The sequence below is a fragment of the Psittacula echo genome, assembly GCF_963264785.1.
Source record: "Psittacula echo genome assembly, chromosome: 1".
In the NCBI taxonomy this organism is placed as follows: Eukaryota; Metazoa; Chordata; class Aves; order Psittaciformes; family Psittacidae; genus Psittacula; species Psittacula echo.
This window is the reverse complement of record NC_137735.1, coordinates 85,848,371-85,870,020: the sequence shown is the minus strand read 5'-3', so window position 1 is coordinate 85,870,020 and position 21,650 is coordinate 85,848,371. Positions and strand designations below refer to the sequence as shown.

The 21,650-nt window shown below is 40.7% G+C and overlaps 1 protein-coding gene across 5 annotated transcripts in view; it reads right to left on the bottom strand.

Moving 5' to 3' along the window:
* Window positions 1–18,727, bottom strand: part of UBN2 (ubinuclein 2) — a 48,436-nt gene extending 29,709 nt beyond the window's left edge. For 3 of the 5 annotated variants that reach the window (XR_013958702.1, XR_013958703.1, XM_080637121.1), the window contains exons 1-3: window positions 17,989–18,486; window positions 13,336–13,428; window positions 7,268–7,369 (exon numbers count right to left, since the gene is read on the bottom strand). Coding sequence is in view for 3 of the 5 variants with exons in the window: in XM_080637121.1 (XP_080493247.1) it covers window positions 7,268–7,369; window positions 13,336–13,428; window positions 17,989–18,453 (660 nt within the window). In the remaining 2 variants the exon portion in view is untranslated. Of the gene's footprint in view, window positions 1–7,267; window positions 7,370–13,335; window positions 13,429–17,988; window positions 18,487–18,603 lie in introns of those variants that run through there. The other 2 variants (XM_080637122.1, XM_080637123.1) reach the window with 2 other exon arrangements.
* Between the last annotated feature and the right edge of the window lie 2,923 nt (window positions 18,728–21,650).

Here is a 21,650-nt window from a genome sequence, read left to right as displayed (position 1 = left end):
AACTACTGAAGTTACTCTGAATATGGTTGCTTCAGTCAAATGGATTTAACATCCATACACTGTGTTCGGTGCACGCTTGAAGGCACTTCAAATATACATACTTGATAGATCTCTATGCTTCTTACAGACACAAATAACTGAAATGCAGTCTTTGGCTTTGCTTCCTTTAAGGAGAGGTGTTCAAACAAACAAAACTTTCTGAAAAACAGCATAATTAAATACACAATGAAATCCTGGACAAGGCTAAGGGGGAACAATACATTGCGTTTCTAATTCAAGATTACATTAAAAAACAAGCAGAAAGGGCTTTCCCATGGGTAAAGAAGGTTCCTCTTCCAAATTTCATAGGAATGTTGTTTTGTGGTGTGTTGTGTCTTTTAACCCTGAGGCAGAGGACAGTTACCAAACAAAGCACGACAGAAAGAAGTGTAACAGACTACTAAATAAAGATACAATACCTGACTCAGGGTAATCTAGACTAGGATAGGATAGTCTCCTAGGAGAACCCTCGTTTAGTAGTCAGGATATTGTAATTAGTCAGCCTACAAGAGCACCTTGAGAGAAATACCAGTACATATATGTTGCCCTGTTTTGTCCTCACCATGACTACCATCTTTTATACCCCTCCACCAGTCAGACTATTAGCTTAAGTGACCTTCAGTGCAACACGATGACATTCTTACAGCCTTGAAAATATTTCAGTCAAGGATGCAACATGTATGACCACTCATGTGACCACCTTTATCTGTTCAACTCAATTCGTTCGAAGACGGAGCTCTGACCTACACTGAAAATAGATTTCAGGGGGTTTATGACAAATAAATATGCCATGTATTACTTAACCTCTCCAGGCTACCTGTTACAGTACTACTAGAAGATTCTGTAGAAAATAAAGTTACACTTTCGTTTTCTAGTCATTTAAAGTGAAGAGCAGACTTAGCGTATGACACTTGAGACAAATGCTCTTATGAAAGATATCTTCTTTTGGCATGTTAGAACCCCCCTTTCTATTATATTAATAATCATAGTGTTTTAAAAAAAAAAAAAAAAAAAAAAAACCACCAAAAAACAGAGAAGCAAGTTCCTTCTGCTGCTTAAATAAATTCATCTAGTTGTGAAGAACAGTTGATCCTAGGCCATGATCTCCCCCTCTCCTAGCTCAGATGACTCTGAAAAGTGATTTAGTGTTCTTCAAAATTTAAATTTAGCAAAAAACAAGAAGTTGCTACACACATGATTATTTCTTACTCCTACATTCCTGATGTACGCAAATTTAAATAATGGTATTACAAAAGCCAGATGTCTCAGGTTTTTTCAAGTTCCTATGCAGAAGTTGAGGTTTCAGTTTTCCTAGTTGTCCCACTGATTTTATTAAACACATGAGCAGTCCTAAACTACCTGGTTGAAACCGACACCAGAAGATGGAACTTAAAAAAAAAAAAAAAAAAACCACCCCAAAACAGCACCCCCCCCCCAAAAAAAAAAACCCACAACAAAATTAGCAAAGAATTTAAGAAATTATTTATTCCTTCCTAACAAAATATATATTTTACAGAAGGAGCAAGAGAACATTACTGTTGCAGACTTGTTCTGCTAATTCAACTACTTTTGTCCCTCTAGTCATAATGGCTCTTGATTAGGGGACTGCTGGGTATATAGTTTAAACATACTATTCTGCTTAATGCAGAACAGACACCTGTTTTATTTGCTTGGTACTCCATTTCACACCTTTATTTATCTTGGGGTGAGGAGGGATAAAAAGCAATGGAATAATCTCCTAATTGAAATTTGCCCTGGTATTCACACAAACACATATGACATGTCAGGTGCCAGCTGGCAGATCTACTCCGAAGACACCTAGGAAGCACGCAAGACTTCTGTTGTTAAAGGTGACATGGTGCACTCAGCTAAGTAAGCGCTATTTTCCAACCACAGAATTTCCAAGACTGGGCAAAGTGACAATGAACAAGACAGACCACTAATATAAACAGAGAAATCCAGAGCCAACAAAACAGCTAATAAGCCGAATCTCAAAAAAGCTTTAACGTACCGTCATGTATTGAGAATGGATGAAGTTTTGTGATACAGTTCTATAAAGTAAGCTCTTTCCATATAGAAAATGCAGCAATGTTAAATTTATCTCTCAAACATGAAAGTATGTTTAACGGAGCCCATGTAGCATTTTCCTGCATATGCTTCTAACACTGGTGGGGTTTTTCATTTTGTTTGAGACATTTAATCTCTCTCAAGCAACAACACTGCCCTCCATAGCTGCGCATAAAACAAGCTCCTTTGAGTAGGAAGGATGAGAGAACAACTGCCCCAGAATCTCACAAAACAAACAAAAAACCCCACAAAAAATATAGAAGGTAAAAATTACCATCAGCTGAGCTCTGCCACTCTCCAGGTAGATACCATTCATGACCACTGGCACACTGAGCTCTGACATTTCCCAGATGGATATCGCTCTCATTGGGAATAAGCATCTCAGATATTCACAAGTCTTAGGCAAGATGCTCTTACTGGCAACCCATCAGCTTAAAGTTTTAGATCACACCACCACGAATACTTAAGGGGAAGCCAGGATGGGAGAGAAGAAGATATTAAAATCAATCACACCTTTAATAAGCCTGGAGATAACAAGATGAAGCAAACCAAATTTATCCTGAAAAACAGTGAAAACTGTGTATCATGACACAGAATTTTTGTGAAGACTAAGCCCTTATATTATGGAAAGTATTCTAGGGAACTCAGAAAGAAAAATAGCAACTTTGTTACCAGTGTGTTTAGAATTACTAAAATCAACATACAATCTTTGAAAGACTGTCTTTTAGAAGGTCTGACCTCTTGAGGCAAGATACAGCCAAAGAAAAACATGTTTTCCTATTAAGTTTAAGTACCTGTTCTGGAGAAAATTTCCATGTATGAGAAACAAGTGGCAGGCTAGTTTTCTCTACCCAGCATCACAGGATTCTTACACTAGTGTTTAAAAGGCTGCTGTGCAACCATGAATATAGTTGACTGGGTTAAATATTGTCATATTGCCGTTAGTATCCAAAGTACTGAAGTGTATGCTTCCCATTGCTCTTGTTGTTCATATCAGCATTGCTACCTGGTACTGCTGCTTCAAAAGACAGCTTTTGCTGGTTACAGATTTCTAGGTAGATGCTTCTTCCTCTGCATGGGAAGAAGTGGAGCTACGGCATGCATGGGTGAAGGTGCTAGCTGGTATTTGGTTTGGATGTGCAAGTCTTACTACCTCTGATTAAGAGAAAATTGCACACTTTTTCATCTTTTTTTTTTTTTGGATCCTTTATTTCAGATCCTTGTTCTGTATTACATAGCAGAAGGCTCACAGAGCACTGTATTCCCCTGGAATCTCTATCTATGTGAAGCTTACATTGTCCAGAAGGTATTCAACTAAGTGAATATTCAGAGGTCATCACAAGACCAAGGAGTCCAGCCAAATGAGGCTGATGTGTATGCATGTGTGCAGGCAGGTAGAATAAAGGGGAAGCAGAAATCTACAGGAATATCATTCCACAAAGAACACAGTTCTCGTCAGTTTACACTATAGTAAAACCTACTTTCAACATCAAAGCAGTGGAAAGACTGAGGAGGGACAGCTTGCTTTACCAGTTATGAACACTTTGTATAGTAACAGGGGTCCTTTAAGATAAGCAAAGATTAGGACTTGCCATTAGAATAACTGCTACATGTTAGCAACAGTAAGATGGCCTTGATTTACATTTTTTTCAAATGAAGAGTTCACAACCCACTGGCTACAGTCAAACACTCAACCCAAAAATATCTACTGATACAGACTGAAGCATGGATTTCCCACTTGCCTGCAATTGCAACCAGAGACGAAAAGAAACTTCTTCCAAAAAGGACCAGCTAAAAATTTTCCAAGGAGGAGAGCAAGGTGAAAGACCTAAGCAGCATATGTATCAGATTCATCCAAAGCAAGCAGCAACCTGTAACTATGCACTTACTTCTGTAAGAGGAGACACACCTGAAGGAAGATGGGAGGCAGAAACTGACTGCATCACTTAGGGTAATACGTACCCAAAAACCTTTCATTCAGTTGGCAATATGTCTGTGCCCACTGAAGGGAGCCCACTGAAGGGCTCCGTCCAGGAGCCCTTACTTTTCTGTGTTTAGTTGCCACCAGGACATTGAGGGTCTTAATGCAGCCATGCCCCTAACGTCTTTACTGCACTGTAGGAAAGTACTGATTCTTTGCAGAGTAAACAATGAAAGCAAATCTTTAAGAAGCTTGTGCATAGTTTGCATTTAGATAGAAGACAATGTAAACAATGGTAACCTAGCCTACTAAGCACACCAAAATTTACCCTACTTCATCAGGGCAGGTACCAGTGACCTTTGAGGAGCTTGACAGGAAAAGTCTGCTCACTTAGGAAAAGCTCCCTTTTGTCAGTGCTTTCCACAAACCTTATTCCAGACAGGCATGTCCTGCACCTCTCTGCATTTCAGCCCCATTAAAATCTGTTACCTGAGAATCATGCCATTAGCAAATTCCCTGCACTTGACCCCGATCCCTGCCCCCAAGAAAACAAGCAGAACAGTTGCCTTCCTGGATCCTTGAAGGACCCAAATGCTGTTTGTTACATATGCTATTTGTCATATATACATCCATGTTACATGTACGAAATAGCTTAACTGGATCCAAAGCAAGCGGAATTTCTTAACTCAAATACAATGCCTACTAAAAACATGCTTAGAATTTTATTGGTTTGATTTCTTGAATAATACTTCATGGCATTACTTCAAAATCTGGTTCTAGAAGGAAACTGTCTCTAAAGCTATGGAATATATCTCTTTCAGTGCCAAAGAGCTCAGTATTCCTTTAACACCTGTGACAAGAAAAAGGTCTAAAATTCTAAAGAAGTTTTCAATTATTTTTTTCTGGGATACAGAGGGAGATAACAGGACGCCAATCCTGGAGCAATTCAAGAGGCACTCATACTCATTTTTCAAGTGTTTGTATCCAGGATATTACAGCTTTTTATGCATAAGAAAGTGCATCTTCCAAAATGAAGCAAGTCCAGGCTGGGCCTGGCTCTGACATTTCTCAGGGTACACCGTGATTTAATAGCTGGCCACTCAGAAGATGAGCAAGCCAGACACGTAGATCTTTCTGAACACTTCCTATTTGCATCTGAGATGGAATGAGAGGTTTTGTTGAACTTAACTCCTACATTACAGGATCCTTAAGCTTTGCACCAGCAACTTAAACTGCAGCTGGCACACAGTGCATTTTTTTTTTTTTCTTCTTTTCTATATAGAAATGGGGATGAAAGCAAAACAGAGATGGCCTCTCTCTAGTCTGTATTTGTAACGCAGACACAAGGCATAATGATTTGTTCAGGAGAGCAGTCTTTAGAGAATACACCATTCTCCACAGTAGCTTCCACAGCTACCACATGATGCAACCATCTGGTCCCCTAACAACTGCCTTTTGTATGTTCCTGCAAGGAGTCTGGCAAAAGATATCAGAAATAAATGCTTCCACAAATCTAATGGATCTGCTGCTGGTAACAGCAGCAGCACTGGAAGCAGGTACAGCATGAGAAATACTAATACACTTGTGTTCCACCCTGCTAAACTCACACACTTCTTTGATAGACACCTGTACTGTTGAGTACTGAAAGTTATCCAGATCATGTATCAGATCTGTGGTAGGTCACAATAAATCCAGAAAAAACAAGCTACAACTTAGGTCCTGTATGATAAAATTTCAAAACCGAGGATGGTTAACTTAAGCAATAGTGACACCCAGTAAGCCTATAGGCTCAAGCTGTTTCTCAGCAGGAGTGAAGAACCTTCGTTCATACTGAGGTGAAGATCAGAATCTGATCTTAGGAAAGGACATACAAAGGCTTATGCCCCAACACTGTTCCAGCAGCACAAAAGAATTTGAGGAATAACAATAGGACAGCTTTAATATTGGCAAGTTCAACTAAAATTTAGTGCAGACGAAGAAAAATGACAAATTAATACAAGCTACAATAAGCATGTACAGCAAACCCACTTTTCATTAAACTTGTTCACATGCCTTCAAGACCTACTTCAAAAACTAACACAGAGACAAGCTCAGCCTGCTACCCACTGTGTAACTTTTTTTGCTAAGAAGTTATGAGTTCTGCAGCACGCCTTCTGTGCACCACCCACAGCTCTGAAAAGCAATATTCATTGCTACATCTATATGCTGGATACCTCACAGCTCAGTGTTCACAGAAGCTCTTTATAAACTTTTATAATTTCCTAAGTCTACTATCACATCCAAGTGGAGGTGCAACACAATGTATGCTAAGCAATGCACTTCACTTCTGTGCTTTTCTTCCTGTTTTCTCACAACTCCTTTTCATCATCTTTCCATTCGCATTCATACTTTCACCCTCCTCCTCTTCAGAGCAGCAGATCACTGCTGTTTTGTCCAGTGTAACTCATATCTGCAAGCAATGGAGGAAACTGAAAGCTGGGTAAAGTATCAGATGTTTTTTTCTAGGGGGTTTTGTTTGTTTTTACTTGACTAAACAGCATACCTTCTTCCTGGTATCCAATAAAGGAGAATTATAGGAGGTCACCAAGATTTTAAATCATCCATTCTCTCTTCTAAGCTTCTTCCTCATTCTCAAAATTTCATATGCTACCCCTAACATATCTTCAAATGCCTCCTCTAAACCTCCTGATATCCCTGATACTGCCTGAACCCAGTATCTTTTTCTTTTACCTCGAGACATACTTTCATTTCTGCAAAATATTCAGACAAAATAAACTGTAGTGTTGTGCTGTTTAACCAAGCTGTTTTATCTCAAATTTTTCAGACACTCAGTGAGTGTTTAGAATAACCATCCTGTTCTTAGTCAGTTTTAAGAGCAGAATACCCTCCTGATCTAATGCAGGAAATCTAACACCGGTAATCTACTAACAATCCAGATAGCTGGTACAAGAAACTAAACAGAGCCAGTGTAATTTCAGACAAGGGTAAATGAAGGGCACAAATAAAAATAATTTCTAAAGTTGGAAAATTATGCAGCCTAGCAATAGCTTTCTTTATTCTTGCAGTGCATAATGATAGTTGAATGAGACTACAAATACAATCACTCGTTGGATCCCCAAATAGGGTGCCTTTTGGATCTACTAGTTATACACAGGCACAAATTTTTCCCATACCTTTCCTTATTAAAAAGAATAAAGCATTGTCTTATTTCTTCTGGCTGCTTTGATGAGACTTACTTACCGCTTCAGAATTATCAATGAAAGGGTCTGTTTCATCATAACCATAACCTATATCAATTAGATCCTGCAGGCGATCCTTCCGATGTTTGTGGGGCTTTCCACCCTGAAAACAAAACAAGAGTTAGATCATTTGGGAAACACAGGAACAGCATACTAAAGTCTACAGAACATAAAACATTTGAGGGATGGTCAGAGAATATAAGTTTTGCTTTCTTGAAGATGGTCTGTATGACTTAATAAAAACTTTCACACAGGAATAAGTTCTGGTAAATGTGCTTCATCAGAATCATATCTGAAAGGTATTCACTAGCCACCTGATTTCTGCACTACTGAAATTTTCCTAACATTTCCTATTTAGAGGTGTTTCACTGTTTTATGTTTTTAAAGCATAGTGATAGGCCTGTGAGTGACAGAATCATAGAAAGTGTTAACAGAGTTGCTACAAAGGAAAATACTAATAGCCTAGCATTCAGTAAAGTGTTTCCCCACACAAAATAAACTGCTTCTCTACAGGGAAGTGAAGTCCAAGTCAAAAATAAAACAACATTGATCTGGTACTTGCAGATATGGTGTCTATGAGTTTTCAAGAAATTACAGCAATCATATGACATAACTGAAGAAAAACGTATTAAGATAAAATCCTGAAATGCGAGAGCCATCACCTCAGTTGATAGGACTGGACATGAAACGGTTACTTGAGTAACTCAAAGCCAGAAGGTACATCACAGACTGTGGGCTCACTCACCTCTGGGACACAATAAACTTCAATTTAACATATAAGTACCTTTCTCATGTGAAAGTTTTATTGTTACATCAAGTAAAAACTCACACCCAGCTCAAACATTCAGGGAATCTAAACTTAGTTATACAAATGGCAATCTACTTAGGATATAAGACCTACATTTCTGACTCCCACATATTGTTAGAACTGTCAATGTTAAAGTCTTAAAAGATAAAAATTCTCCAAAAGGCACCACCTTTACTAAAATGTTAACCACTTATCTTCAATAAATTCAAAAAGACTGCTCCTGAAGCTTCTCTGTCTGTACGCTACAGTTAAGCACATTTAAAATCCTAGTCTTTTCAGTTGTGACATCCAAATATCATAACCCGCTTGTTACTATGTGTATGCAGACACCGTTCAAAGAAGGTTTCATCCTGGGTCGCATGAGAAGCCTAAGTATCTGAACACCTCCATTTTAACAATATTTTGCAAGAATTCAAGTTTGTAACTAAGTAGAGCACGTGCTCTTGCAAGCAAACAGAAATCTCTCAGGTATAATTAAACAAATAAACACAACAGCCCTGAGAGGAGTGGAAGGGGAAAATCAAAACTAAGTGCTATTTTTAATTCAGGTTTCCAAGCTATATTTCAAGCCTCAGATTTCCAAGCTAAGTATACCTAACTTCCTATCATCCCCCTACAGTCACTCATGTCACAGCTGAATGTCTGTATGTTCCCAAAACATGCCATAGAAAACAGTTCGAATGAGAGAAGAAAAAAAAATCTTAGGAAAAATAAAGGTAGCACTTAAGAATTCTGTTTAACCCATGCCAAAGCTTACATAATTCTCATGATTCTAACCGAGGTGCTAGCAGGTTGTCTGAAGAATGCTACATAAACTATACTTTACTGATATCACCAACATGTAATGCAATCCACCTTCATACCACATCTCTTGTTAAGACCAAGTAACCACCAATATCCTTGTTTGCCAGTCCAAAATCCTGTTGCAGCAACAGCTATCCAATTATTTCAGTGTATGGCCATTACAAAAAATATTAAAAAGCTCTCAATACATTCTGACTGCCTGTTACTCATAAAAACATAGTGTGGATATGGAACAAAGTTAATAAAAAAGAAGTCCATAATAGCTGAATGAAGAAAAGCAGGATTAAAATAGTAACCTATATTCAGACATATGAAAATATCTGAACCATTTTATGTATAGGTAGAGAATTTTCTTCAGGCCTGGTTCGCTTATTTTTAAGGAAGAATTTTGAAAGTCCGTGTGACCAAGATGTTAAGGATGCAAGACTACAGCAGAACTATACCATCAACTGCATCAGTGTTTACTATGCAGCAGTTCAGGGATGTTTTACCACTGAAGCTTTTCACGTTCCTCAATACAGTTCCTCCAACGTTGTCCCACAACATAAGCAGTCATGATATTAGAGCGAATCAAGATGTCTAGCTCCTGAGGCTGCAAACAGTACTCACGCAAGTTTTCAAAAGACTCAATATGACTTCAATAAATTAATCTGCGGCATGCAACCTAAAGGCTAAACAACCTTTGCCCAACAGGACTAGAAGGTGGCAAATACAACGTCAATTTTTGAGGAATCTCCGAAGGACAAAAACCAGTCTATAAACCAGTAAACCTGATCTCTACATTGGGCAAGTCAATAGAAGTTATAAAGAACAAAGCCAGCAAGCACAAGAAATATACATTCCAGAGCAGGAAAGAATTTTGGTAGAAGAAAGCAGTACTTCAAATACTTTAAAAAAGGTGCAAATATCTGTAAAGTCAAGAAACTATCAAGTGGTAAGAGGGAAGGTCCACTCAAATTAATGTCTAGTTTAAGGCTGAGTAAGAAAGGGTATGAATAAGTATTTCATTTTGGCAAAGAAAGTAATCAGTCATGTCACCAAGGGATGTGTATTCATTCATCTTTAGAAGCAACAGAGAGGGCTAAGAGTTGGAGAAATCACAGAATGGTTTGGGCATGAGATGCCAAAATTGCTGACGATAGTAAATATAAGAAGACAACTAAATAATCACAGAAAGAATGCACAGTTGTTCTGAACTTAATATGATAAATCATCAACTGAATTCAGTATCAATAAAAGCAAAGTCATTGACACGAAAGAACTACAACCCAAACAAGAATAAATACAGTATGCTCCCAATTTCTTATTCTGCTCAGGAAGCACTGGAGTTGTTACACACAGTTCTGTGACATTTGCTCAACAATCAACAGTGGTCAAAAAAAAAAAAAAAGGGACTTACAAAGAAAGGGACAGAGAAAAAAAAAACAAAACAGAAGTCACCATTATATCACCGATAAATCAGGGCATCCTATCATTAATATTCTTTAATTTAGAAACAGAAATTGGAACAAAAAAAGGGAACAGTAAAACAATAAGGATGTTTAAAGGTAGAAAACAGTGCTTCTGTACAATAATGTTAAAGACACTTCAGCTGGGCAATGAAAGGACTGAGTTTAGATGATAGCATCAGAACCACATGCAGCTTCTGGAAGAACAGGAAATATTTCACTGTTTCTTACAATACAGAAACTATGGAACACCAAGCAAAGTCATCATGTTTAAATAACAAAGTACCTTTTCACACAACAATCATCATTGTAATCAGTGCCACAGAACACAAATTCAGTGAACTCAAAATGATCTGGCAAATTTATGGCAGAAAGCTGTAAGGTAGTTAAACATGCAACCTTTGACTTTGGGAGAAATTAAGCCACAGACTGCCAGACAGGCACAGTGAAGTAACATCAATTTCTCTGTTAAGTGTAATAACACTTCCTCTGTTACACTTTCAAGTATGGGATGCCACTAGTGTCTGGGGATTATTCTACTATGCATTACATGGACCTTTGTTTTGACCCAATAAAAATTCTTATATTATGTACAATATTGTCTGAGATTCAACATACTGTTTTTACAACAGTGTTCGATTTAGTCTAGGAAGCAACAGTCATCAAAAGAACGAAAACTGGAACCATTCCGAACAGAGTTTTATGCTGATGTTTAAAACATGCAGCAATTGCAAAAAAGTTCTCAACAATCAAGTAAATAAATGGTACATTAAATTTACTGCATCTTACTTTATGAAAATATATTTATTCACAGGCTTTTAGTGCCTGCAAGACATATCAAATACTGTACCGATTTGATTATAAGTACAGGAATTTATCTGAAAAGAAAGAAAAAGTCTTCAAAGAATACTGTTCTTCATGCATCAAATTTTTCAGAAGTACTGCCACATGTGTTGAGATTTTTTTACTCCATTTTAATATGGATATAGATAAGCAATACCTAATTAGTCTAAGTAGGATATAGTAATTCTTGCAAAGCTGATAAAAAAACCAAAAAAAACCACAACCCAATAACAACCACCAAAAAAAACCAGAAACAAAAAAATCCAAAACAAAACCAAAAAAACTCTACTTCTCTTTCATACAACTAGTGGTTATTTTTACACTAAAACACTATTAACAAGAGAGAAAGGGTATTTAATTTGTTCTAGTTTAAGCTAAGGTGTGAACGTCTCACCACAAGAACGAGAAGATGGCTGGATGCTGTCAGAACATGAGCAATTGTACTGGGTCAGTGTACAAAGATGCAATTCCTTCGAGCATGGATGGTAAAAAGATTGATGGTTCTCTTATTCGAAGAGAAAAAGCGCAGGGAGTATCTCACACAAGAACTATTAATCACTCACCACCCTCCACGCTTAGTGGCCCTAACATAAGTAGTTCTTTCTGTATAAGACATTCCCCCTTCCAGGAATTTTATGGGGCTGAGGGGGGCATGGCAGAGAATGAGAGAAGGTATGGCAGAGAATGAGAGAAATGCAAGAAATCAGAAGTGCAAATAGTAATCAAGATACAAGAGCATTGTGAACTTAAAAATCTAATCTTTTAAGTTTGTTACCTACTGCTTTCTAAAAGTTAAAAGTATCTATTTGCCCCTTTTTATAACTATGGAGCATTTAGCTCTGTTTTTTCTAAGCATAACAACATGTTTTGTCCATAAATGTACATGTTTAGCTTTGATGTATGCATAAATGCATATGTAAAATTAAATTGCTTCCACTACCACTCCCTCCTACTTATATTGCTTTACATGCTCTACACTAACTTTAATCTGCTGTAGTTAAGCAACTTGTTTTAGGACATTATAAAATCTCTAACTTGTATTATGGAAATGAGTCTTCTAGAAAAGTACAGTTGAAACATTTTTTTCTCACATTCAAAAAACTAATTTATCTTTCAAATGAAAAGCAGAGTATTCTGGAACTGCCTTCTCAATTCACTGGGTATAGTGGGTTCCACCAATCCCTCCAGAAGATTAAAATGATTCCTTTCAGTTTAAGCGTTTCTTTTGTTATGTATCACAGTAATTACTTCTACAGAATGCATAGACTGGGCACCCAGAGAAATCTGCCTTTGCCAGGAAAAAAAAAAAAAAAAAAAATCCAAAAAAACCTTGAATAAATCAGACAAGAAAGATTTTAATATGTATATTAATAGCAAAAGATACAAATGACTGCTCTTGTTTCCCTTCTTTACCATTGAGGTACTCTATTAGTAATCCAGAATATCAACATGCCTAAGCATGATGATGAGTTTTGATTGCCAGCTCAGAATTAATCACCCAACCCTACCCATATGAATTCTTAAAGACCTGTCTGGGTGTGGTTTCAGTCAACATTTTCTGATTTCTGCCTTCATTTATTACTGAAAGCCTCTTTATGTTACTACCTAGTGTTGTTCGAGTCATTCATGCTACACTTTCAGGAGTCAGCAGAGTATCTTTAGGCAGCTGGAAGCTACAAGATAAACTCATCAAGCAATGACTTACTATTCAACGATAACTTCCTATGGAAGCATTCCAAACTAGTCAGAAATTCATCAAGATCCATCAGTATTCTGCCCAAACAGAAGAGCTGTTCAAGAATGCACAACAGCATTACATAAAATTTATTTCCTTCAGCACAGTATTTATCATTAATATCGACCTGCATCTATTACTCAGTTGTGTTTACATAGGAAGCTCTTCCAAGAATAGCTTCTCAAGCTATAACATCCTATAGACAAATATATTTAGCAGACTTGTCTAATAAGCTTGTAGCAGGTTCAAGCTGCTTAACTGAAATATCATGAGACTGTCAGCTCTGAAGTATAGAGAAGTTATCTGACACAACATTAGCAACTCTACTCAGAAAAAAAAAAAAAAAGGAAAAAAAAGTGTTAACATCTCTACAGCATCATAAGTTATCACTATTAAATATCTGCACATTTTAATTCAGGTAAATAACTCACATATTTTGCCTCAAACTTCTTGGCTAGCATTTCTACTTCATGCCGCTCACGCTGTTCATCATTAAATGGATCTTCCAAGTGAACAGATTTCTTCTGAAAAAAAGCAGAAGTTAAATATCATTCCATAAGAAACACTTTTAGTAGGGTTTTTATTAGAGGCATTCTATGTCAATAAACAACGCCCTGGTAACTAAATAGCTGGATTTTATACTGAGTCCAAATGCTTATTTTATTCTCTAAAAATTAGTTTGACCCATTCAGTTATCATTCAGTTACTTTGCTTCTAATGAGAACACAAACAGAAAAGTTAACAGAAAGACAAGACTTACATTTTCCCAAGCATTCCACTACAACCTCAATTTTAAGTGTAAGCATAAAAGAACTACGGCCATTTGATGTTTAAGAGAAAGAACTCTCTCTAAATAGAACTACTTTTTGCTTCTGCTTTCACCGGTGCCTCTTTATTGGTGCTGTGATCCTTCCAGATACAATATGCAAGATGCACCTGGTACACTAATCAGCAGAGAAGCAGCCAGAAGACTATAAAGCTCAGTAAGTTGCAACCATAATTAATTCCTTTAATTCTTGAATTGCTATTTTTTCTTCATATAATTTCACTAATCATAGCACGACTTCTACTGATACTATGGCAGCTACGACAAGAGAGATTTAATATTCCAGCTGTACAAATAAGCAGGAAATACATCCCCCCTCCCTTTTTTTTCTTTGAGGAAGAGGTTTTCATTAACATGAAATCAATATACAGCGATCAAGGATATACATAGTGTTTCGGGTATTTTTTAATAAATAAGGTATAGCAGAAAAACAGGCTGCTGTCTTCAATTTAAGAGTTCACATAACATGTAGTAATTGTTGGAAGGGGAGCTGGGAGAGGTACTAAGATGCTAAAAGACAATGGAATGGAGTTCCATTTTACAGAGCTTTAGGGATGGCAATTGTAATGCACATGGACCACTCAACAGTGAATAAACGAAACTTTATGGCAGACTAAGAACAAAAAAGCAGCACCAAGTTCAGAAAAGCAAGATCCTTCTTCCACAGTATCAAAAGCCAATATATTGACTAAATGGTGACCAAATAACAGCAAACTAGCCCAACAGTATTGAGACAAATGTAATGAGGAAGGTAAGCTAAGCAAAACTGAAAACACCACATAATTATCTTACATTTTCTAAATTAATAACTTAAAGAGAAAAATCAGTAGGTTAATCCTGAAACATAAGTTGAAGTTATATACATATTTCCTGCAGGCATACTTAAATACAAAACACCACTCAATACATGCAGCACTGCTTTCTCTACCTCTATTTGGGAATACTACTAGGCAAATGTTTGATTTTGTTTAATTGTGAAATAAGACAAGTTTGAGGACAGAGGTAAAGCAAAATCTGGTACTTAAGTGTTAACTTGCCTCTCCACCACACTCTCAAAGTCATAACTGACTACCACTTGGATTAATTAAACACTACTGAAATCTCAAATTCAAGGAAGTTTTAGTTTTGACAGTTTCTGCAGGATGAATGACTCTGACTTTGCAGTAACTTTATGACATTACTTCAGTGCCTTCATACCTTACTTGACAGAAGCCATCTTGAGTTTCTGGCTCACCTGCTTTAAGTTTTACAAACCAAGCTTCTATTGCACCAACAGAAAAGGCAGCACACTTTCACTTCTGTCAGTTTTTAAAGAGACAAATAAACTCTTCAACCACACCAACTTATTACTCACATGCAAAAACTTTACACACATAATTCCAACCGAAAGATGAACTCTACCAACAACCCTATCAAAAGACAGTCTCTTGATTAAGGCAAAAAAGCAGGACAAAGACAGCATGAGATTCTAACAAACATTTCCACTTGCTTCTGATTCAGGCTAGGAACCCAAATTTGTAATTAAACAAAAAAGGGAAAAAAAAAAAAAAAGTTGCACTCCTCCTGTCAAGTGAGTTTTGGGATTCTTTACCATTTATTAAAAGACCTATTAAAGCCATGTTTGAAGTTATTCCTGTGCACCAGCCTCTGCCTTCCCAGAACTGCCTGCCTATAGAAAAACTTTCTTGGCTGTTCCAGTTCCAAGCAACACAAGATAGAAAGACAAGTTCCCAATTTTGTAACATTGAACTCTAACGGGAATAGATATAAGCAAGTCAAGCAACTTTTTCAAGGGATAAGAAGCCTGCAATAGCTCTCTGAAAAGCCAGTCAATCTTCACCTTACAAAACCAGTCTGCATAGCTAAGTTTGTATAAACTGTTCATTTTAAACTAAATCATTACTAAAAACAACAAAAAAAATTTTGAAATCTAACACTCCACTTAGAGCCACAGCATTAACTGCCCATTAGTTACTACATACTTAGAAAGAGCAAATCTTACAGATTCTGCAGAAAAGTGTAAAAGACAGGCACTTCTTGGTCAAGCTTCATTTTAACAAAGTAGTTTTCTCTGCTGCATTAACTGGTATAAGTTACCATAGCTATCCTACTCCACAAGCAGGATCAGTTTTCCTTTCACAATTTTTTTCTATTTTAGGACTTTGAACAATTAACATACCAGGGTAGAAGACAGACTTCTGTCATGCTAAGTCTCCTGCACTGTGCAGAGCAAATTCTCCTCTTGTATTTGCTCTAACTGTGAAGGAACCAGCATGCACTAATTTTATTTCTGGATAAAATGTGCTTCCCCTCACTTTTCATGCTGATTAAGACAAGATTTTAAGTCCTTCCTACCATATCAGAGTAGCTTTTCCAGCTCCTACCATATAGCAAGCAAAAATGTACACTGACAGGCCAAATACACATCAGTTTTTGTACAAGAACGCAAGTCCAGAATCTCTTTAAGAGGATCACAACTTACAACACTGTTTTACATAATCAACTGATTGTTCCACATAGGCAAGCAAGACAGACCATTTCGATCTATTCATTTCAATCTGGACTCTAGAGAGAGCTGGAAAACAGACACAACTTCTTATAAAGCACTTCTACCACTGTTTCTACCTTAAAAGAAGTCTCCAATCCTATATATTCTCTGGTCCCAACTGTACCAAAAATCCCATAAATCAGTCCTTGCCCCCAGAAGACACAGAATTTACATCCAAAACAACATTCAAAAGCCGTTTTTTCCACGACTATGTGTGATTAACACATTACCAACCTACAGGAAAAAGAAAAAAGGCAGTTACAGAACTGGGAACTGCCAAAAGGAAAAGTCAGCCTCCACACACTGAACCACTTCAAAACACTAACACGATTTTTCATAAGCAAACTGCTTTGAAAGATGGCACTTGACAAGGCAGCATGCTTATGCCACACCAATTCAGAGGAGTCAGTTTGCCCACAATAGCTGTAGGACAGGATGAACAGAAGGAACCTTCTAACTTGCATTAGATCTCAGAGGGATTAAAAATCACAATCATCAACTTTTCCATTTTTCACATCTGAACACAATCCAGTGCATACACCCCTCCAACTAACAAACCAAAAGCAAGCAGGCTGCTAAGTACAGTTATACGGCATCATCACCTAGAAACACTTTGGTTTGGTAAATTAGAAGTTTCAGCCATTCTCAACTTTGTGCTGGATGCAAAAATAGAGTGGCGATATCAGTACTCGTATTTGAGGTTTGCTTTTATCACCAGAGCGGTCAAAGCTTCCATAATAGTAATTACTTCCTTGTCCGTGAAACCTCCTCTGAAATCATGTACTGGAATTAAAAGGGACTACAACTATTTGAATCGAGTGCAACTTCACTGGTATCCTCAACTCACTAAAAAAGAGTGATTTAAGTGTGACTAGCTTAAGGACACGTGTCTCCTTCCTACTTGAACAGCGGGTCCTGTTGACTGGCTAATGCTGCTTACTTCTTGAAGTTATCTACACAAGATCTTCTGAAAAACTAAAGTAGTTCGAGTACCAAACATTTTCTGGTTGGGAGGAATAGTAAAAGTGAAAGTACATTTTTCTTGAAGTTCTTAAGAGTTACAGGTGAAGTTAGTTTCAACATTAACTCTCATTCACCACCACCACCCCTCTCAAAAAACCACCCTGCAGAAACTCATCTCCAAGTCTGCTAACGCTCACTTCATTGCTTCTGAGCGCTTATAGCAGAGCCGGGCTTATAACTCTCAATTTACCTGCACACAGCTTATAGACAGCCCTGAAAACAGACCAGCATGCTAAAAAGTTTCGCCCAGCTGCCGGAAAAGGCTCCCAGAAAGGGAAGATGCAACACTACCGCTCTCCGGGCAGGCAAGGGGATGGAAGGAGAGCTGGGGAAAGCCGGGCGCAAGGCACTGGCGCTTCCTCGGTACTGGCGTTTCCCCGCCCCTGCTCACAGCCAAAGCCAGGACCCCTCGGCCAACTCAGGGACAAGTAGGAAGCCTTCCCTTTCACCCACGGGCACGAGCCCGGGCACAAGCACAGCCTCAGCACCACGAGCTCAGAAAGACTGCGAAGCCGCCGTACTTCCCCCCAGGACACCGCCCCGCCGGGTCGGGACCACCCCCGAGCAGCAAGGGGCGACAGACAGTGTTATCGGCGAGGCCGGGGACGTGGGCAGCCACCCGCCGGGAGGAGGAGGAAGCGCAGCGGGAGGGGAGGGGGAAAGGGAGGGAAATGGGAGGTCCCGTACCCGCGAGTCCCCGCACAGCAGCAGCTCCGGGTAGCTGAACTCCACGCAGCCCTCCTCGGTGGGGTCCTTCAGCACCACCTCCAGGCGGACCGTCTGGCGGAGCGGGAGCGCCTCCTGCGGCGGCGGCGGCTCCTGCCGGCTGCTCTGCCGCGGCGGCGGCGGCGGCGGTAGCTGCGGCGGCGGCAGCGGCGGCGGCGGCTCGGGCCTGGGGGGCTCCCGCTGCGGCTGCTGCTCGGCCCGGCCGGTCTCGCGGGGTGGCTCCAGGCGCGCGGTGCTCTCGCGGGGCGGCGGCAGCGGCTCCGGCCGGGAAAGCTCGTGCGGCGGCTCCAACAGCGGCGCCTCGCGGCCCGCCGACGGCGGCTCCGGCTCGCGGCCCGCCGACGGCGGCTCCAGCGCCGGGTTCTCGCCCTCGCGGCGCCTCACCGGTGACAGACTAATGAACGGCACCCGGCGCGGCTCCGCCATCCTCCGCCACCCCCCCGCCCCCCGCCTGCCGTTCGCCGGCCCCCGCCTCACGCGTTCGGTGACACGGCTCTCCGCGCTCCCTCCCACCGGCCCCGGCTCCTCCTCCCTCTCCCCTCCCCCCTCCGCCGCCCGGTCGGAGCTGCCCCCTACGTTCTCCTCGCCGCCTCCAGCCCCGCCATCTTGGCGCCCCCCCACATAAATAGAAGCAGGCCCGCAGGCCGCGCAGGCGCACTGGGAACGCCGACGCTGCCGCGCCGCCCCGCGTCGCTGTTGTTATTGCTCAGCTTCCCCCCAACGTCAGCGTGGCTGCCGGCGCCCGCCCCCAGTTGCCTTGGCGATGTGCACGCTGCCTGCCGGCCGCGTCTTAAAGGGCCCGCGGCCCGCCGGGCCGACTGCCACCGGCCCGCCCGCCCCGAGCCGCGCGGGGCACCCCCGCCCGCCAGCACACCGTGGCGGAGCAATGGCGCACGCGGCGCCGCCGCCGCCGCCTCACCCCCCGCACCCGCGCCTCGCGGCTGCCCGAGGGTGACCGTTGGCGCCAGGGGAGCGGCCTCGGCGGGGATCCCTCCTCCCCTGAGGCGCGGCGCGGCCCCGTTGGGGCTGGAGGGGAGGAAAGGGCAGCCGCAGGCCGGGCCGCTTCGTGCTGACGGGGCGGCAGGAGCACGCTGCGGGTATTGACAGGGCTGTGCAAAGCTCGTCCTCTCGGGGCAGCGTGGGACGGCTGTGGGGGCCGCGGGCCTGCTCAGGGGAAGGTGCTCTGAGGCCTCTGGAATTGAGCAGCTATAGGTCAGTCACGAGAGAAAAGCAGCCCTAAATCCTGACCAGGATCGAGAGTGAAACTGGGGGGGGGGGGACGGGGGGACGGGACCGTTTCCTGGATGTGAGGGTGATGGTGTGAACACATCTTGTCCCAATGGTGTCAAGACACTCTGTGAAGCATTGCTGGATCCGTTGGGAAGATGAAGGTTTGACAAAATTGCCCCTTTGTAAAGTGCTAAGCCCAGCCAGCTCCTGCAGAGCAGCACAGGCTGCTCTGGCCAGCAGGCCATCTTCAGAGGTCGTGTGTTCTGCGGCCATGCCTGTTCTGCAGGTTACCAGCTCTGCTTGCAAAGAGAAGCTATGGATTGGTGAGGAAGAGTTGTCCTCTAGGCTGAGGACAACGCAAGGAAGGCAGGGTATGAGCAGCAGGAGCTGCGTGCAAACAGTGCAAGTGTTGCAGTCTGTCACCACCTACTTTGACAGGCTGATGGCTGGTACTTCCAGATGGAGGTATTCCACCAAGGCACTGCTAAGTTTCAGGAAGCTATGAACATCTTCATGTGCATTGCATTCTCCAGCTTCATTGGAGCACAGAGAAAGGTGTTATTTCTTGTTCTTTTTTAGCCTCAGAAATACTACATAGGAGGGTTGTTCTGTTTTTCAAAATGTACTCATGCAGAACAAATGTAATTTACTATGTATATTATTTGGGATAATTATAGCAGGTCATTCTGTGCAGCACATTACTGCACTTCCCAAACTGCATTCATTACAGAGCTTGATGTTCTCATTGCATATGAAGTCTTTTGACTTGACTCCTTACTTTCATGTAGACTCCAGAGAAGATCCATGACACTAGAACTGTGTTATTGAAAGTTATGATTTTTCTAACAGGGAATGGAGGACATTCCAGAATACTGCTTACAGCAGGAAGTCAGTGGAATGACTGATCTGAGAATCATAGGCTGTCTCTTTCTGAAGCTTGAAAGGCTTTGTTGAGCTTTATAGTCAAAGGGACTTGTTTTATCTTAAAGCCCTGCATGTTCTAGCATGACTAGCAAGCTTGGTAGAGGTATTCCTCAAATGTATTTTTACTTTCAGCGTCATAATAAAATTATTTGGAAATCCCACTTGTTCTCCTGGCGAAAATTTCATACAGCTATCTGATGATGTGCTTAACAGGCAATGTATTTCTGGATTCAAACTGAGTATCGCTAAGCTCCAGACCTGCAGATCCTGCCAGGAAGATACTAGTTCTCATCAAAGTTTCTGTATAGTCTATGTCATTAAACCCTGTGACAGTAGAAAGAGGCTTTTCCTCAGCAAAAGAGCAATTTATTGCTCAGTGGTCAAAAGTCTTATGTGGAAGTCACGGGCTCTTCTGCAGCTCTGCTAAATGCTTGTTTTCAATTACCAAGTGGGAGACTAGACATTGAAATAAGTACAACAATTTTTGTTTCTGCAGGTAATACTTGGACATATCCATGGAAAGGGATGAAAATAAGCTGTGCATTTTAAGTATCCAACTTAAAACTCCTGTCTTTCAGTCCCCTAAGATATGTATTCAAAAGTAACGAATGTAGAACAGGTTACTGAAAACTAGGATTTTTGAAAATTAAGGAAATTAGGATTGCAAGTATCTGAATTCAGTACTTTAAATTATCTTGGTTGTAGTGTAGATACACTGGGAAGCACAACCCGTTCAGATTTCTAACACACTTCTTAAGTAGGAAAAAAATAAGCTGGATAGGAATAACTCAGCTGACCTATGATAGGGCTGCAGAGAAAACCAGAAGTAGTTCTTGGAAACAGTTGCAGGGGGCCATTTGTTCTAAATTATGAGATTGCAGGCTTTGATAGTAGAAGCAGCCTTTCATATCTAAGGTTTTGTAGATATTTACTGGTTTGTTTATATACACCCTCTACGTCTCTTCTGGGAGCTTAGTTAGACAAACCCTCACATTTATGTTGTCTAACCTCTCAGCATTTTGGAGCACACTTTTTTTTTTTATGAGGCTCAACATTTGTTTTTGCAACTAGGAACACAGTAGTTGCGGATCTTTGAATCTGAAGTTACCAAAGACGGTTTGCTCTGGATCTGAGTAGCTGAACAAAATCAGAAAGAAACCTGGCAGCAGATCCAAGCACAGCAGTTACTGGGATATGTTATTGTTACATTTGGTCCAACATACTAGAAGCGCTCAGGAAAGACTTCCAAGACACAAGCTGAATCCACTAGATCTTCAGTTCTCCAGGAATTTAGTTTTGAATATGCCAGAAGAGTTTCAGGCTTGTGCTGTATCAAAACAGTTTCAAGAGGAGCTAGGTTTGTTTTTTTTTCTTTTTTTTTTTGCTGTTCTGGTACCTGTTAAATTCTTTGGTGTTAAGCTTTGTCTCAGGTGTTGTTTGTGTGTAATATCATGTGCTGCACTTGTCAG